This window comes from Dreissena polymorpha, chromosome 9 (assembly GCF_020536995.1).
Source record: "Dreissena polymorpha isolate Duluth1 chromosome 9, UMN_Dpol_1.0, whole genome shotgun sequence".
Lineage (NCBI taxonomy): Eukaryota > Metazoa > Mollusca > Bivalvia > Myida > Dreissenidae > Dreissena > Dreissena polymorpha.
In genome coordinates, this window is record NC_068363.1 from 90435603 (window position 1) to 90452090 (window position 16488).

The following is a 16488-nucleotide window of genomic DNA, read 5'->3' on the forward strand; positions in this document are numbered from 1 at the left end:
AATTGTTCAACATCCCTAAGATCCTAAGGGTCGTTATCACGAGGCTTCGAATAAGTCGTAAGTTATTTAGGATGCACTCATGGGAACATGTGAATCTCAGAAAACGTGATTAACTGGTTTATCACATTAGCTGCCAATCATCGTCTCAACAATGAACATTGTGTCGAACAAATAAAGCAAGTGTTAGCCGGTAAATCTGAATAATAATACAAAGTAGATCTATACTAATGGAAGGGGTACTCATTATATGTAATAATTGACTAAGTTTAATGCCCGGGGAAATACATTTTAAAGTAATATCAGAAAATACATACAAGACGAACAACACGGTTCAAAACAAACTGGAGCTAGTTAAAAATATTGTCATGGTTTGATTAATTAAAAGTTGCGCATTAACAGGTATTTTAAATGATATATTTTACAGCCAAGGTAATATTAAAGCAAACAAAATCACGAAATAACATCAAGTTCCAAAAGGACGCTACTGTCTCATACTTCGCAAAATATGTTTATGTTCATATTTCTTTATTTCCATCTAGATCTTCAATGATCAGCCTGATTCCCATTTCAAACTTTCGCGGCGAATCTGCAAACGTCGAACTCTATCACCATACTAACCATAACAGATGGAATTTTTCAAAGATATTGTTTAACTGTTTTTTTGAGGTTTATTGATTGGAAGCAAACAGCTACGGTTTAATTCAATGACTTCAGATTGTTACAAAATCCAACACAAATACATTAGCATCAAGCATTCTCAACGTAATGTAATTTACACATTCTGGATACATTGGATGCATACGCATGATTTTGCAGTTTTGTTATATCCGCTTTATAAAACATGGCATCGACATATATATATGGTATATTAAATAACAAAGAATTGTTGTTGGAGTTGTTTGAGTTGGTAATATAAGTGATAAAACAAGTTATTTTGTTTTAGACGTGTAAGATCCTGGGCTATACACTTTCTTGTTCCTTATGTTTAAACTCTGTCTGTTTACAAAATAATATTAATTATAGTAAACATTACTCATACATAACATTCTCCCATTAAAAAGGATAATGGTGTCAAGTGTTTAGTGTTATATTGTCTCATATATTGACTCTTATCAGTCTTTAAAACATGTTTTAATTAATTATGATGAACATGACATGACTTTTAAAACTGTTTTCAAATTACCGAACTGCAAGGCTGTTAGCAAAGCCGCCATCATGATCTTATCAGGTAAGTTTATATAAAAGTAATTCATAATTTGACATTTATAGTTATATGATTTGTATACTAAGCCAATTTTGATACTTTGTTCCCAAAATAATTCGTCTCTGTCATAGATGGTAGTTTGCTTAGTAAAAGGGAAGTGTATTTGTGTATTGTTTAAAGCAGAATATTTTATGTTCTATATGCGCTTTGAATTATATTTATTTAGACATTAATGCTATTGTTTAAAACTTTCCTGTTGTTGACTAGTTTTAGGAGTCCGGGATTCCTAAATGCATTTATTTTGGTTGTTGTAATCCTTAGTCATTATGCATTTAATTGGTCAATGCGCACGATCATAGATCTTAATTGTTAGTGACGGGTATAAATAATGGTAACTGGTTAATGCAGTGAATGTTACACACTCTTCTCACCTAGGCGATCCGTTCTCGGAAGCATGTGAGTTTGGAATGTGGTCTCTATACCGGACAGGTTGGTTTCCTTTGGGTACCCCGACTTCCTCTTACAACAAAAAATCACACTAACATTAATAATGTCTTTTAGCAAATAACAAATAGCTGGATATTACAATTATAACAAAAATTGCCCCAATTTTCTTCAGTCAAACAATTAACAACGTAGATGTGCTGGGTCCTCATTTAATGCAGCCTGAAATGCAGAAGGACCTCATTTGGCATTTGTAAGTCTTTTCAGACTTGAGTCGTAAACAAGCGGAAGGACTTGCTATATTACATCACATATACTTGGCATTGTTGAAACACTTAAGTCCATGCAAGTTGTGTGTCAAACGTTATTTGGGATAAAAAAGTCCTTTTGATTGTATATATATGAAAATGCAGGTTACTTCTGGTGCGTTCAGTCATAATAAAAATGTTATTGCACGAGTGCTGATGGGAAAAAATACTTTTCAAGAGAAGTTATTGATAGAAGAACATTAAACAAATGCATTTTTTAAAGGGAAATTGCATTTTCTTTCCTGATAAATATATATATTCAGGTAAAAAGAAATTTAATGAAATGAATTTTTAAAAAATGTTCCGACATTTTTAATCCTATCAGTCCCAGTCGAGGTTTTGTTAGGGAATGATGTATTCAATTTAGTATGACCTTTAAGTCTAGGACGATCAACCTCAGGAACAATCTATTTGTCCGCCCATCACCCCCACATTGTGACTATCTTCCCACTGTCACTCCCCTCGTTCATGCAAATGCGCTCATTGAGCTTTGCTTGAAATGACGCTCTGGTCCACAATTGATATACTGTCAATTATTCCACGCATCTATCGTCAAAATCAGACAATCAGTAGAAAAGGGACGGGCTATACAAAAATCCGTTTGTGTCTCATTCCGATGATGGGCGTTTTTTTCTGTCGAATATGGCCATATGAAGAAATGAATCTGCAGATGTTCCAGCAGTATTACATTTCTATTATACATACGTTCGTCGTTCTTTATTTATGGCAAGTAACCAATTGCGAAATTTGTGCGGCACGATGCAAAACCACATTCACACATAGCAGAATAAAGCTTGGGTCACTGCCTTGGACGGTCAATGCTATGCACTAAGGGCTTTACCCGATTGCAAACAACGATTAGTAAAATCAGACAAAAGTCAACAAGGACGTATGTCAATATATGACCTGGAAGGTTAAATACATGGTTACATGGCAGATCACTTCTCTAGATTTAGCATTAAATTGTCAAAAGTGTCTCCCTAAGTCGTATTTATCCAGGCTATAAATACGATATTCAATGAGGGATGCCGAAATGATCTTTATGAGACATAATATCGCTCGCAAGAATTACTTGGCAATATTAGGTCATAAATTGAAGTTAAAAGGTCTCGTAAATTATAGTCCAACTTGTTGACGCTCTCAAATGTTAAGCTACTTTTTACATTGGTAATATTTGGAGCGTACACGGGGGAAAGACCAAAACAATGGTGGAAAGTTTTCCTTCTTTGTCTATATTGTTGCGCAAGTATTTTGTGCGTAACATTTAAGTCCCGATATCAGACAGTTAATATCAGCAGACTGCAATACTTTTTAGAATCCTGTGTAGATAATTAATTTATCGATAATTTTCCGTCAGACTTATGTGGTGACACTTTGAATTTTGCACGCCTGAGCAATTTAAATCCAACCTCTATTCAAATGTTCAATATCTCTCGATTCGCTTGCTGTGTAGATATTAATCGATAACATAACATATGAAAACCATCTGGTTTTAATGTGAAGAATAAACGGCGGAAAACACCGTTTGCGTTCGACTGTTGTTATTTACTCGCTGATGAATAACTAAAAATATGAGATTAAAGACAAATTACGCGTACACGTTACACTGTGGTGTCGACAAACAGCATTTTTCAAAACATGGCCTGAGGTTAGTAATTGTGTTGCGATTTAAGCAGACATTTAACTCAAGAATTATTGCCTTTCTAACTTCAATTCGACGATATTTGAGGTAAAGATGGACTTCTGAACTAAAACTTAATGAGTTGGTTATGTTATTTTGCAATTTTACGCAAATTGATGAAAATTTAAACTTTCTGGTCTCCACCACGTAATTGTTCCTTCGCCGATAAGACGTTCCAAAGAATTTAGCCCATATAAAAAGTATCTCTAAATTCTTTGCGCGTCTTATAAATAAGACTATCTCAAATTGGAGCACTATTGACACATGAAAACATGTCCAAGCTTCCGAGAAATCAAAATAACTTAACAGGTAAAGGTTTACACCCGGGTTTACGTCAAGAAAAACTTGAAGTGCACGCTTAATGCCAGCGAACCTATGTTTTTAACGTGCTACTATAATGATTTATGTTGATCGAAACGACGACAATTAAATAAAGGTAGTTTTTGGCCTCGATCGAATGGTGAAATTTGTGTTCAAATAAGCACTTGAAAATCGGTCAGTCCTTGTAAACATTAACGACATCGACAAGAGCTATAAGGAATTTTGGTATTGCATAAAAAGCAGTTGCGAATATATCTTTATGACTGATGTCTACGAAGTTCATTTTAAAGAGTTTTTGATATTCATCCGACCACAAATCGGAATAATTGCCATGGTAAATGTAACGTTCAATAAGTAATGTTCTGTCCCACGCATGTTGCTTTTTGATGTGTGCTTTTGACAGTATTTTTGATGCGTGTTTTAGCATATGACAGCATTTATCTCACTATCATAAAAGTTTAAACAGATCAAGGATATCGAGCGTTGTCTTTTTTTCATCACCAGAAACTTTGCATTTCAAAATGTTTTATTTTATTTATTGTAGACAATGTGTAAGAATCAATTTAAACGAATCCACATATCAATCATGGATGCATATTTCTGGAAACGTCGTTTATTTTCTTTGGCATTGTGTAAGTAAGCTTGCTCTGTGAGTCATAATGCTATCAAATGTGACAGCAGTCTTTGATTTTGTGTTATTTTCATTTGTATATAATAGTTAAACACACATGTATCGAAATTTCTATAAATGAGGATAACTAGTAAATGCTTATATAGTAAATAAACAAAGGTTAAAGACAATTTCCCTTGCAATATATGCACATACAGTTTCATTCACTTAATACCGGTATATACAAATAAAAAATACCTACCCGCTAGAGGAAACCATGTCCTTGGAACAAGAGGGCGAGGCAAAAGGAACTGGGAAGTTTCTCGGCCCTGAAAAGGTCCACAAGGAACACAGGGGTCAATGCGTTGTACTACATAGTGTAGGAGCCTGCAAAAAGGCCAAACACAACGGCATAGGTCACGAAATGCCACTTTGTGTAAGCAAAGCCGCAAACAAAAATGACGACGCCACTAATAAAGATAGCAGCTACGTACATATACTCTAGTTGTTTTTTCTACGAAAGTCTATATCGCAGATGGCTCCGAATGTTAATCGACCAATGATATCGGCGATACCAGTGATTGACAGCAAAAAGGCAGATTTTCGTGCTGGTATGTTATTCTGTGCAGCGAGGGGAGACAACATGACGGAAGCGGGGGAGTGGCCATGTGTTGTGAGCATAACCGAGATCCCGAAACTTATGAAAGACCGGTTTTTCCAAAGTGTGTACTCGATATAATCGTTGACGAAACATTTCGATGCTGCTTTATCGCATGTCTTACTGAACTTAATTTTTCCCTTCTCATATCTTTCTTGGTCATAATCATTGGATATATCACATTTTGGGTCGTGCATTTGTCGAATACCAAAAATCTCAGTAGCGCTTGTTAAACCGTGTCCATGTTTAACCTTTGTTTGAGAGAGCACTGGAAGAAACAGCAGTCGACATACGCTGATATTCAACATGATTCCGCCCATTATCAGCATCGTGTCGGAAAACCTGTTTTCCCTTAGGAGTGCTTCGAGTAGCGGAGCGAAGGCGAAGGTCCAAACACCTGCACCAGAGTTTGTTATACCGTTTGCCAATTAACGCCTTTGGTTGAACCAGTTGCCCACCTTCACAATAATTGGTGTAGCGAAATGACAGTTAATGTGGAGAATGCATGAATCTGAATAGTGTGTCATGAGTAATCGGTTTTCTTAAGTTTTTTTTTATGTTGCACAATGTGTCCGTCACCATGCGGTCATATGTAACCAACAAAATAACTTATACATATTAAATGGCATGTCGATCGAATGTCACAAATAAATGAGTATTCCAAGAATTTATCAGACGGCATTCCACAATTTTGCTTAACCTACGTGTTTTCCGACGTGTTTTGAAATACCTATAGTGGATTTCAGCAACTACATAGTATTTCTAATAACTTAAATACTAAAATTAAACGTTACCAAAATTTACATTCAAATGAGTCATATGACACATTTTAAGTTGAAAGTGAAAGTTTCGGTGAAATTTTTTTAGGAACTGGTTCTTTTTGGCAAAATGATAATAAATTGTCGATGATACACTTAAGAATATATACATTCTGTTAAAGCTATAAACGCATATAAACAGTCATTTTACTAAGGAAAACACAGAAATCAAAATCAACACCATAGCAAATTATGTGTTGTTCAAATACACTTATGTAGCAGTCAAAGTCTCCGCATCAAAAAGTGGATAATCTGGACAACATACCTGCCAGAAGCCCGTATGTGATGAACATGTACTCTATCCGGGGCATGTATCCCGTGATGTACCATCCAGCCGCACCCCACCCACCACCACCATAGTGCGGCACGAGAACCGAGAGCTAAAAGCGCTGGACACAGGGCGTGTAGTAAGTAATGTTAAAGAGTTTGAATTGTTCCCAAGATTAAATCTAAAGTGGAGTCATTAAACATTGTTTTTGCTTGTGCTGAATATAAGTCTATATCGAAATATAACATCTTGAACATGACATTAAATACCAAGCATATCTAGCAAGTAAATGGCCATCAACGAATGCTATTATGAAAAGAAATAAAACATACAAAGGCTAATCAAGCACGAATATACCTAGTAACAGAGCAGCGCCACGTAGAGGACGCCGAATGTGTTCACAGCGCCCCCTTTCAGAAAGTTCAAGACGAACGCCACTGTGGAGGACACAAAATGTAGATTTAACGTGAGTCTATTTGGTAATATAACTTTAGCGCATGATATAAAACATGATCTAGAAATGGCTAAACACACACATACACGCATGCACACATCCCTCCCCCCTTCCCCCCCCCCCACCCCACACACACACACACTTCAACAACATCATTATGGCGATGTAAACAAGGAACAATCCCATTTATGATTAAACACCAACAGCAACACATTGTAGGACTCAATAAGTACGTATGCGAGTTTAACACACATGAAAAAAACGTATTTCTGTAAATGTCGTGATTGTGTTTTGTACAGATTTAAAGGGGCCTTTTCACAGATTTTGTCATTTATTGAAGTTTGTCATTAAATGCTTTATATTGATAAATGTACAAATTGGATATAAAAAGCTCCAGTAAAAAAACAACAAGAATAAAATTGAAGAAAGAAAAAGAAATTCACAACTGGGCTCACACCACTGATCCCTGTAGTACATGTAAGTCTATCGCTTAGAACGCTCGGCCATCTGTGCTCAGACAATGAGTGATATATTGTATACTTTATACATGTATAAGCAATCCTCGTAGTATCGCAAAATATAACGACAACAACAGAACTCTCCAAATTATTCAATCGTTTCGCGAAAATTTGCGAATCTGAAACATTTTCTTTTATTTGGTCAATTTACTAAAACGTGAAAAGGCCCCTTTAAAATCAATGTTTTAACCGTCATACTAAGTATAAAACTTATGTTTTACAAAATATGTAATTAACAAAGGTGTTTTCAGGTCAGCGAAATCAGCATTATTTAAATTCAGCGTGTTCATCCACGTTGTAAGTTTCAGAGTCAAACAAAGGACATATTAACCACGCGTAACTTGATTGATATGCATTAGTGTCAAAATAGTCTGTGTTCGCGTGCGTGAGATGTAAATGTGGATCAACTGTGGTATACCTTCAGTCTACGTTTTGTTTACCAAATGTTAAGGGACTTATTCACAGATTCTAGCATCTTTTCTGGCAAGAAAGCAATTTCACACAAAACTCGAAAGAACTGATTTTCTTATACTTATCCCAAAACAGGTAATATATCATTTAGCAATACTGTCAACGATTGCATCACCACAAATACACGTGAAATATGTGGTGACAGGAAATATTATTTTCGTCCATTTTTCGGGCCAAAATCGGCCCCATTTCCTCATCCCTACTCCCACAAAAGGTTTTTAATCCCAAAATAACAAAACTCAGAAAAGTCAGAAATGCGAAATAACTTTTTTCAGAAAATCTAATATTTAATTATTGCGATATAAGTATTGCATGTTCGCCCGGTCTTATTAACGCCTAGTAAGAATATGCCCTTTGTAAATCAACGATGTATACATTACAAACTACTACTACCCATCCCAAGCCTCCGTCGGGAGCTTCCGGTGTAACGTTCGCTGGCTTATCCTGTTCCTTGCTGGCTCGAGTTCCCATTTTTACGGATGCTAGTTGGTCTTTTTTATCCGTTGATGTTTCTGGAAATGCACCGTGGGCGTGTTTAGGTTCATAAATCTATTTGTCTGCTGTTGTTGATGTTGTTGTTGAGCCGCCGCCATGCTCGAGGAAAAAAGATGTATCTTGCATGATGGTCCGTTGTAACTGTCGAGAACATTGAAGACGCAATTGCTCCTGTATGCCCATTATTTTAACAATTGAATATTTAACCCATTTATGCCTAGCGTCTAGAAACAAGGCATTGGCAAACAGCGTAGACCCAGATGAGACGCCGCATGATGCGGCGTCTCATCAGGGTCTGCGCTGTTTGCTTAAAGGAATTTCTGTAAAAAATATTCTAAATATAGAAATAAAAATACTAGACATCCCTAATTTTGGAAATAAATTGATCCAATTTAGACGGATGGGAGAGTCCACAAGGCATAAATGGGTTAATTTATGATCTCGCATTACATCATTTGTTTGGTTTCGGCAGTGTGTGATCGCACGCAGTTGTTGATATAAAATATGTAAGGCAATCTTTGAGCCAAATTAATGCTGAAAATGTATTTCCATAGTTACTAACATTGATTTCCTCACTAAAATAACTGACACTGAACTTATGCAAATATACGTTTCTTAAATGCAAGGTTAAGATTAAATTAATAATACATTTTATGACATGATTACCGAGTTTATCTTACATGTGGCTTAGAATGTTGAATGATATTCATTTATAAAAGTTGAATGGAGGTTAAAATAATGGAATGATATGTCATCAGCGCATGTTTTAAAGTTAGTTTTTTGCAATCATCAATAATACTACTAATTGTTTTGTTATAACCACGAACGCATCGGCTGCAGATCTCGCGTCACGTGAAAATGGGACGTATGCATTCGCACAGGCTAATGTGACCGAGAAGCATGGTGAACAGGTTAGTTTCTGATCAGGAACATATGTTTCCGACATCTCTTGGAACAGTCACGAAGACGATTGGTTTGGGCTTGTGAAATTAAATGAAGGCTTCAACGAACTTATACATTTTATTTATTTTTATATTTGTTGTTAAATTTTTAATCTTAAAACTAGTTGCAATACATAAGCACGAAAGTTTTTTCACAATTCTAAATGTGTGTTCCCGTTTTACTACCAATCAAGCGTACACTATTCCTATATACGTGACGTATATGTTCGTTTAAACGAATACAAAATTGAGGTCTCCTTGACGTATTGGACATGGTGTCCGCCTTGCGACACGAAGGTTACGGTTTATATCACCACTATGGAGGCGTTCTTTAATTATCCCCATACACAATATTAGCCATTCTACTCAGGAAGAGGAATAACGAGCGCATCTTTTACCGTTAGTCTTCCGATGCAAATTTGCTAAAAACATAGGTCTACAAAGAACTAGATTTTATTTATGTGTTGAGTAAATTAGATTGATCGAGCTCTTGCTGTAACATTAAAGCTACTTTAGCTTAGCGTTCCATAAAATATAAGTGTATGACCTTATTTAATACGATAACATTACTCGTAAGCATAATCAACATAAAAGTGTATACTTTACATAAAATACACATACCATAAAATGGGAATGCATGTCTTTGTTCACTTATTGAATCAACTGCATTTTCACAGAATATCACCGAAAAAAGTAAGTTATTCAAATGTATGCACACGGTCATCGCAATTCAAATTTCAAAGTCAACATATATGACTAAACTTCTTTGGCTTCAAGCACAGAAAGCAATCAATTAATATAGAATTTACTCTAATGACGAAAAATAATAAGTTAAGCATTTAGTCCCGTTTGCGAGCGTGTGTTTGTTTTGAGTTATTCGTCAGAGAATATCTGTTCGAGCACAGTTTCGATATTTCTGCTTTGTATGGCTTGTAGTATATTGTTGAGCCAAGTGTCGAGGGCATGTTGGCCACAGTAGAAGGGGATTCGAAGGTCCCTGCGAACGTAGCTGTACATCTTACTTGTGCCTGCAATAGTTAATATGGCAAATATGATATAACTTTGGGTGTTCAATGTTGAATGCTAACATAAGATAGAAGAATCTGATGAAGCCACAGGAGTGGTATTGAACTCAATTTTATTTTTGTGATATGATAGTTGACGAAAAATTTGTATTGTGTAAAAATAGTTCAGTTGACGTAGTTTTACTAGAAGTTTGAATTTTAGATGTTCTGGCAATAGAATGTGTTCTATATGCTCTGGTTTTTCGGTAAAAAAGAAAATTAATTATGATGAAAAAGGAGAAATGCATTGTTTAAATCAACATCAGTTTAAGAACAATAATTCATTTGAAATGAACTGGAATGTTGAACCAACCTTTGCCCATCAGTTCGGAACAGTCAATGGCCCCAGAGCAAGCGGATGTGTAAATGTTGGAGATTTTTGTGATCAGCTGATCTTTGACGTCATCACGGCATTCCACAGGAAGGGCCTGGACAACTTCCGCTGCTCTTATCTCAGTCTGGAAGAGCAGATCGTACCACTCTATGTCCTTGAAGGACTGACTCAGAGCCGGGTGCTCATCGGTGAAAATCTCGATTTCTTTTAAAACAAGATTTCTCAGGTGACGCAAATCAATCGCCTGTATGGAAAGGCAAAGGAGATTTGCTATCATCATTTGGACAATCTCGATCGCTTCCGTAGTTAGGCGGGCACTTACCAGTGCAAGCGAATTTACGGACTGGTTGTGCATCTCCGCGCTCAACACGTGGTTGCTCATCGGGTTGACAAAGTGGTCCAATTCGGACATGTAGGACGCCATAGCAACGTCGCTGCCCTTGAAACCCCAGTCTTCATTGATATCGCATCCACTCAGATTGGGCGGCAAACCGAAATTCAGGCTGGCGTTGACGACTTCAGAAAACTGAGCAAACAGGAGTTTGCCACACACACCCATTACTTGTCTCGTCTGATCCATTGTGATTGACAACGTTTCGCCTTGGAAGTTTCCTCCGTGCACAATGGTGTCCGTTCGATGGTCGATGATTGGATTATCGTTTGCGCTGTTCAGCTCAATCGTTATTCTCCTGCAGGCGTCTTTAAGCGTCTCTGCGACGGACCCCAGCCACTGCGGCGAACACCGCAGACTGTATCGATCCTGCTTCAAAACGCCGTATGTGTCCGGCAGATGCATGTCTAATGTTGTAATGGCCATTTTACTCTGGTCGAGAATCTTGAGCATGTTTTGCGCGATTTCCTTCTGACCAATATGCGGTAGGCAGCTATGGATCACAGGGTGGAAACTTTCTGTTCGGCCGCGGAGGGCTTCAACAGACAAACCCGTGCACACCTGGGTCAGCATCAACATCAGGTTGGCATCGTAAACCGCGGGGGCCGAAACTCCGGCGGCAAACGAATCAGCGTTTATTATTGCTAGTCCTTCTTTCGGACCAAGCGCGAGAGGTTTAATACCTGCTTCCTCGAGGGCGACCCGGCATTCCTTGGTTGACCCACCAACGGTCACTTTCAAATCTTCCCTGCCGATTATCGCAGCTGCTATGTAACTTAGCGGCATGAGATCACCACTGGCACTTACGGAGCCCCGCATCGGTGTACTAGGAGTTATGTCCGCGTTAATCAAATCCACTAGTGTTTTCGGAACTAGCGTCCTTACACCGGAATAGCCCTTTACCAAACAGTTCGCTCTTGTCACCATAGCGGCTCGGGTCATGTGCACCGGAAATACGCGACCCATCCCAGCGTTCACGCTACGTATCAATCCGATCTGGACCTCTTCAAGTTTCCATGATCTAACGCCCGCGCTTCCGCCAAAACCCGTGTTGATTCCATACACAATCAGTCCGTCATTTAACTTCCTTTTAAGATATTTTTCATTCAACTCGACCTCCTGGAGCGCGCTTTCTGAAAGCCCCACTTGCAAGCCGGGATCCTGGCACACTGCTACCACTTGCGGGATGCTAAGATGTTCACCGTCCAGTGTTATCCCCTTTGTAACTTCGCGCCGCCTTTTCATCAGGCCCAATGTAAGGTTTGCGTGGGAGTCGTTCATTTTTGTTTTATCCTGAGCTTGTATCGATTATGAGTTCTAAAATGAAACAGTGTGTATGGGTAAAAAGTATATGCACAGACAAATGCTTCTTTGTTATTCTGTTTCGATAAGCTTCTTGTTGTATTTCATTTAAAATATGGATTTAAATTAAGTAGAAAATTTTATTTAATACAAAAGCTGAGTAACTCTGGTGCGTTACTGACCGAAGCCACTTTCGCAGGAAAAATATATGCTTTTAACTTAATCATGTTGTGTGTGAACTGTATGCTCATTTTATTCTGAATTTGAAATACAATCTACTGGCGCCGCAGCGTCTGGTGTTATTATGCTAAAAATAATAGGTTAACTATAATTGTACGTACCCCTTATGAGTTAATGTTCTATTTATCTTCAGATATAATCGTGAGCGATGATCAGAAAGAATGACAGACACTACAGTAACACAATATACTTTTCAAAATGACCGTTCACCAGTGGAAACATGTAGAACTAGACATGCGATGCAACCATGTTCTACCTTTGTCTAAAAACCCATTTATGTATATAAACAAAACACAAAACAACGCCAACATTTATTAGCTTTTAAGGATTAGAATTGCTTTTTAGCAAAATGAAAAATGAAAAAACAACAAAAATACAAAGGAGCGAAAGTTCACAAGCTGATAAATATGTTTGTGAAGTTTAATGAACTGAGGTACTCGCAAAACTAGTTTTTTCATTATAAAAATATTCTTAGTCGAGAACAAAAATAAAAAAAAATATATGGAGATGCTCAAAACGTTCTTAACATATAGGTTTAAAAGGTTGTAGCGTTGAACTCCATACCATTACAGAAGTTTTAAAATGTTCTAATTTTGCTATGCATTACCATAATTTGTGTATGCCGAAAACATCCGAATCTAAATAGGGGGTGCAAACGTTCACGCAAAGGTTTATATAGTAAAGTTTCAGTTCTCTTGCAGCAATACTTGATAGTTACGCGCAAGACATGTTAAAATGTAAATGACACATTCTGAAAACATGGAGCTCCGAAAGATTCATACTGGTTAATATGTTCGTTACAGTTCTTTACTGTTGAACCAGTTTTGAGTTATGAACATTACAAAAATGTTACGGAAGGGCGGAAAGACAAACGGATTTACATTGGTTAACCAATGTATGCCTAGTGGACTCTCCCATCCTTCTAAATTGGAACAATTTATTTCCAAAATAAGGGATGTCTAGTATATTTATTTCTATACTTAGAATATTTCTTACAGAAGTTCCTTTAAGCAAACAGCGCATAGCCAGATGAGACGCCGCATCATGCGGCGTCTCATCTGGGTCTACGCTGTTTGCCAATGCCTTTTTTCTAGACGCTAGGCATACATGGGTTGAGTTATATATAACCCCACATTAAAACGCATAAAAATGAAATGTACTATTACGCACACACGCATACACATTCAACAACGATAAGGAGTTTTGTATCTAACCAACATATGTACCATGAAGACATACAAAGGAAACCGTTAAAATCTAATATGGCCTTTAATATTCTGCTCCTTTTCAATAATTAATTTCAGCGGTTTTATGGTTTACTCGGAATTATTTCGGTATTTATTCAATTAATCATAGCTGATCACTGAAGCTTTACAGTAAGATGAAATTAATAACGACTTATATTTGATGCGAAAACAGGAAACACAATTCAAATGAAGTTCTTTTGGTGAGAGTCGGTGAAACTTTATTTATGCAAATGGCTACAATGAAAAGCGGATATTTTGCTATTTAGTTTAAGTTTATTATAAAAAGTTGCTTTCGAAATTCTAGTCATAAACTGCTCGATGATTGCTCTAGTTTGGTAAGTATATATAACGCGAACATATTAACCTGAAACTGATATTGCTAATAATGTTTACATGTTACGATAAAGTGTAGAAGTTTTCATTTTGGGATGGAATAAAATAAAAGCCCCCCCCCCCCTCCCCCCCGTAGGAATAGATATTGATTTACCAGTTAGTTTTCGAAACGCCTGCATGACCTAGAATAAATAATTCTGTGAAAAGGAGGTTTCATGCATTTGCATAAAGTGTCGTCCCAGATTAGCCTGTGTAGTCCGCAAAGGCTAATCAGGGACAACACTTTCCACTTTTATATGTTTTGATTAAAGAAAGTAACTTCTTAGGAAAACATAGTTTAGGCGGAAGTGTCGTCCCTGATTAGCCTGTGCGGACTATGCAGGCTAATCTGGGACGACACCTTACGCACATGCATTTAACCCCTTTTTATCAGTGCGCGGCTCATATATAATAGGACATAGGATGTGCAGAATATGCTAAACAAGTGCCATATTTATGCTTTACATGAAGAACATTTATGCAAAAATGGCAACAATAGCTGTTTAAAAGAAACTTTGTGCACTCAACATTTCCCTTAACTTTTTCTCAAATCAATGTCCGGTAATACTGCTAATATTGAAACAATGACGTATATTTAACAAGGTCCGTGTTTCATTGGTCATTGAAATTGCTCAACCCGAATAAAAACGATTCGGGTCGTTACACACTATATTTGAAGTTAGATTAAGAAATCAAACTTCGAAAAAATGTTTTTTTAAAGATAAATGGTAATTTTCAATTTAAGTATGTGTCATCAAAAATGGTGAAATGCAATGAGTGTAAAAGACATATACATATATAACTAAATCTTGGCCATTGACTGGCCAATTAACTTAATACTTTATAAATGTACAAAAATTACCCCAACAAAAACCTAACAAAAAACACACAAAACACAAACCAATTTGTAAATACGGTAAAAGTGATCACTTACACAATTGGAAAAAATGGGAAAGTCATTTTAACATGACTATTGAAAAGAAAAGCACAAAAATAAATAATAAACATAAACGACATATAAAAAATACATGAAAAAACGCAACACACATCCCCCTTTAACATATCTATCTATTCTTTCTATCTGTAGTTTCAGTCACATAATGATAATAATTAAATACCTGTTACTGATGTCAAGCAATAGTTGTTCCTGTACAGTTCTATCGTTGTTTCGCGACCGAATATTATTCTTAATCGATCATTGTATTCGCAATCTCTGCCGTCTTTTATAGACAGCGTGAGTCCGTCGTCGACAACTATCCGTAAATCAGAACGCACAGGTGCGGTAATTAAGTATGTAACTAGAACGAAAAAACAAACATGTTGTTAATAAAGAAATCGTGTATTGTAAGTAGGCTAAATGATAAGCGAAATGATTTACATTCAAATGGCTGGTGCAGAAAGGTCGACGATTGTTCATTTGCATTCTTGTTTACCGTTCATAAACATGTTGTGCATTTTATCATGCGAAAATGCAAAGATTGTATTTGTGCAAAATACATTAATATACTTTTAATTCGTTGCATTATATCTTTTGTTGACTGCAGAAACTTTAATTTAAGTGTTTATATATTGTATTGGTTCTACTAGTAGATTGTGCAATTCAAAAATATACGTACAAACAGGGACATTATGACCCAGAAGGTACGTGTCAAGCTTCAATTGAATATGCATGGTAGTTACAGAGATGCGTGCTTGTTGAACCTGAATTGCTAGCGTATAACTTAGGTAAAATTGTCTCAAAATAAATATACGAGAACACAAAACCGCAACAATCATGAATACTATTAGTTATCACACTTTCAACGAAGAATGAATGAAGGCCATAAGGATCTCACGTCACATCCGTGTGAATTAAGTGATGCGAATGGCTATAATGAAACGCTGGCATTGTAGTCGGTTCAAATAACTAACAATCAAATCGATTGATTGTTTATGAGCGGAAATTTAATTTACCTCCTGAATTATGATGCTAAAAAAATTACGTTAAATATTTCCTTACATGCATCGAATACAATGTATAAAAGAATATTCAGCCGCTAAACTTCCAAGCTGTAATTACATTTCTTGGTATGAAAATAGGACATATTTTAAAGCGTGTCTGTTACGCTCATGTCAAAATGACGAACGCCACGCACAGCTGTACAATAATGCACGGATAAACTTTGGGCACTCAACATTTGCGTTAAATCCTTTCTGCGTATCGTTTACCTTTTACGAGAGACGTAGATAACATCATGTCTCTGCTTATAAGAGATATCTTATCATAAACAACAAATAAAACGCACGTTTTTCGTCGGCAACCAGGACATTCACAGCATTGGCGACGAGACTGTTTGTATAAGTATCA

At 36.7% G+C, this 16488-nt stretch overlaps 1 protein-coding gene across 1 annotated transcript; it reads right to left on the reverse strand.

The window, feature by feature from the left end:
* Positions 1 to 9257: 9257 nt before the first annotated feature.
* LOC127844711 (uncharacterized) lies at positions 9258 to 15418 on the reverse strand. Its single transcript, XM_052375139.1, has 3 exons — positions 15260 to 15418; positions 10569 to 12297; positions 9258 to 10219 (listed from the first exon to the last, which is right to left on the reverse strand). The coding sequence occupies exons 2-3, from the start codon at positions 12259 to 12261 to the stop codon at positions 10065 to 10067; spliced, it is 1848 nt and encodes a 615-aa protein (XP_052231099.1). The 5' UTR covers positions 12262 to 12297; positions 15260 to 15418; the 3' UTR covers positions 9258 to 10064.
* Positions 15419 to 16488: the final 1070 nt, after the last annotated feature.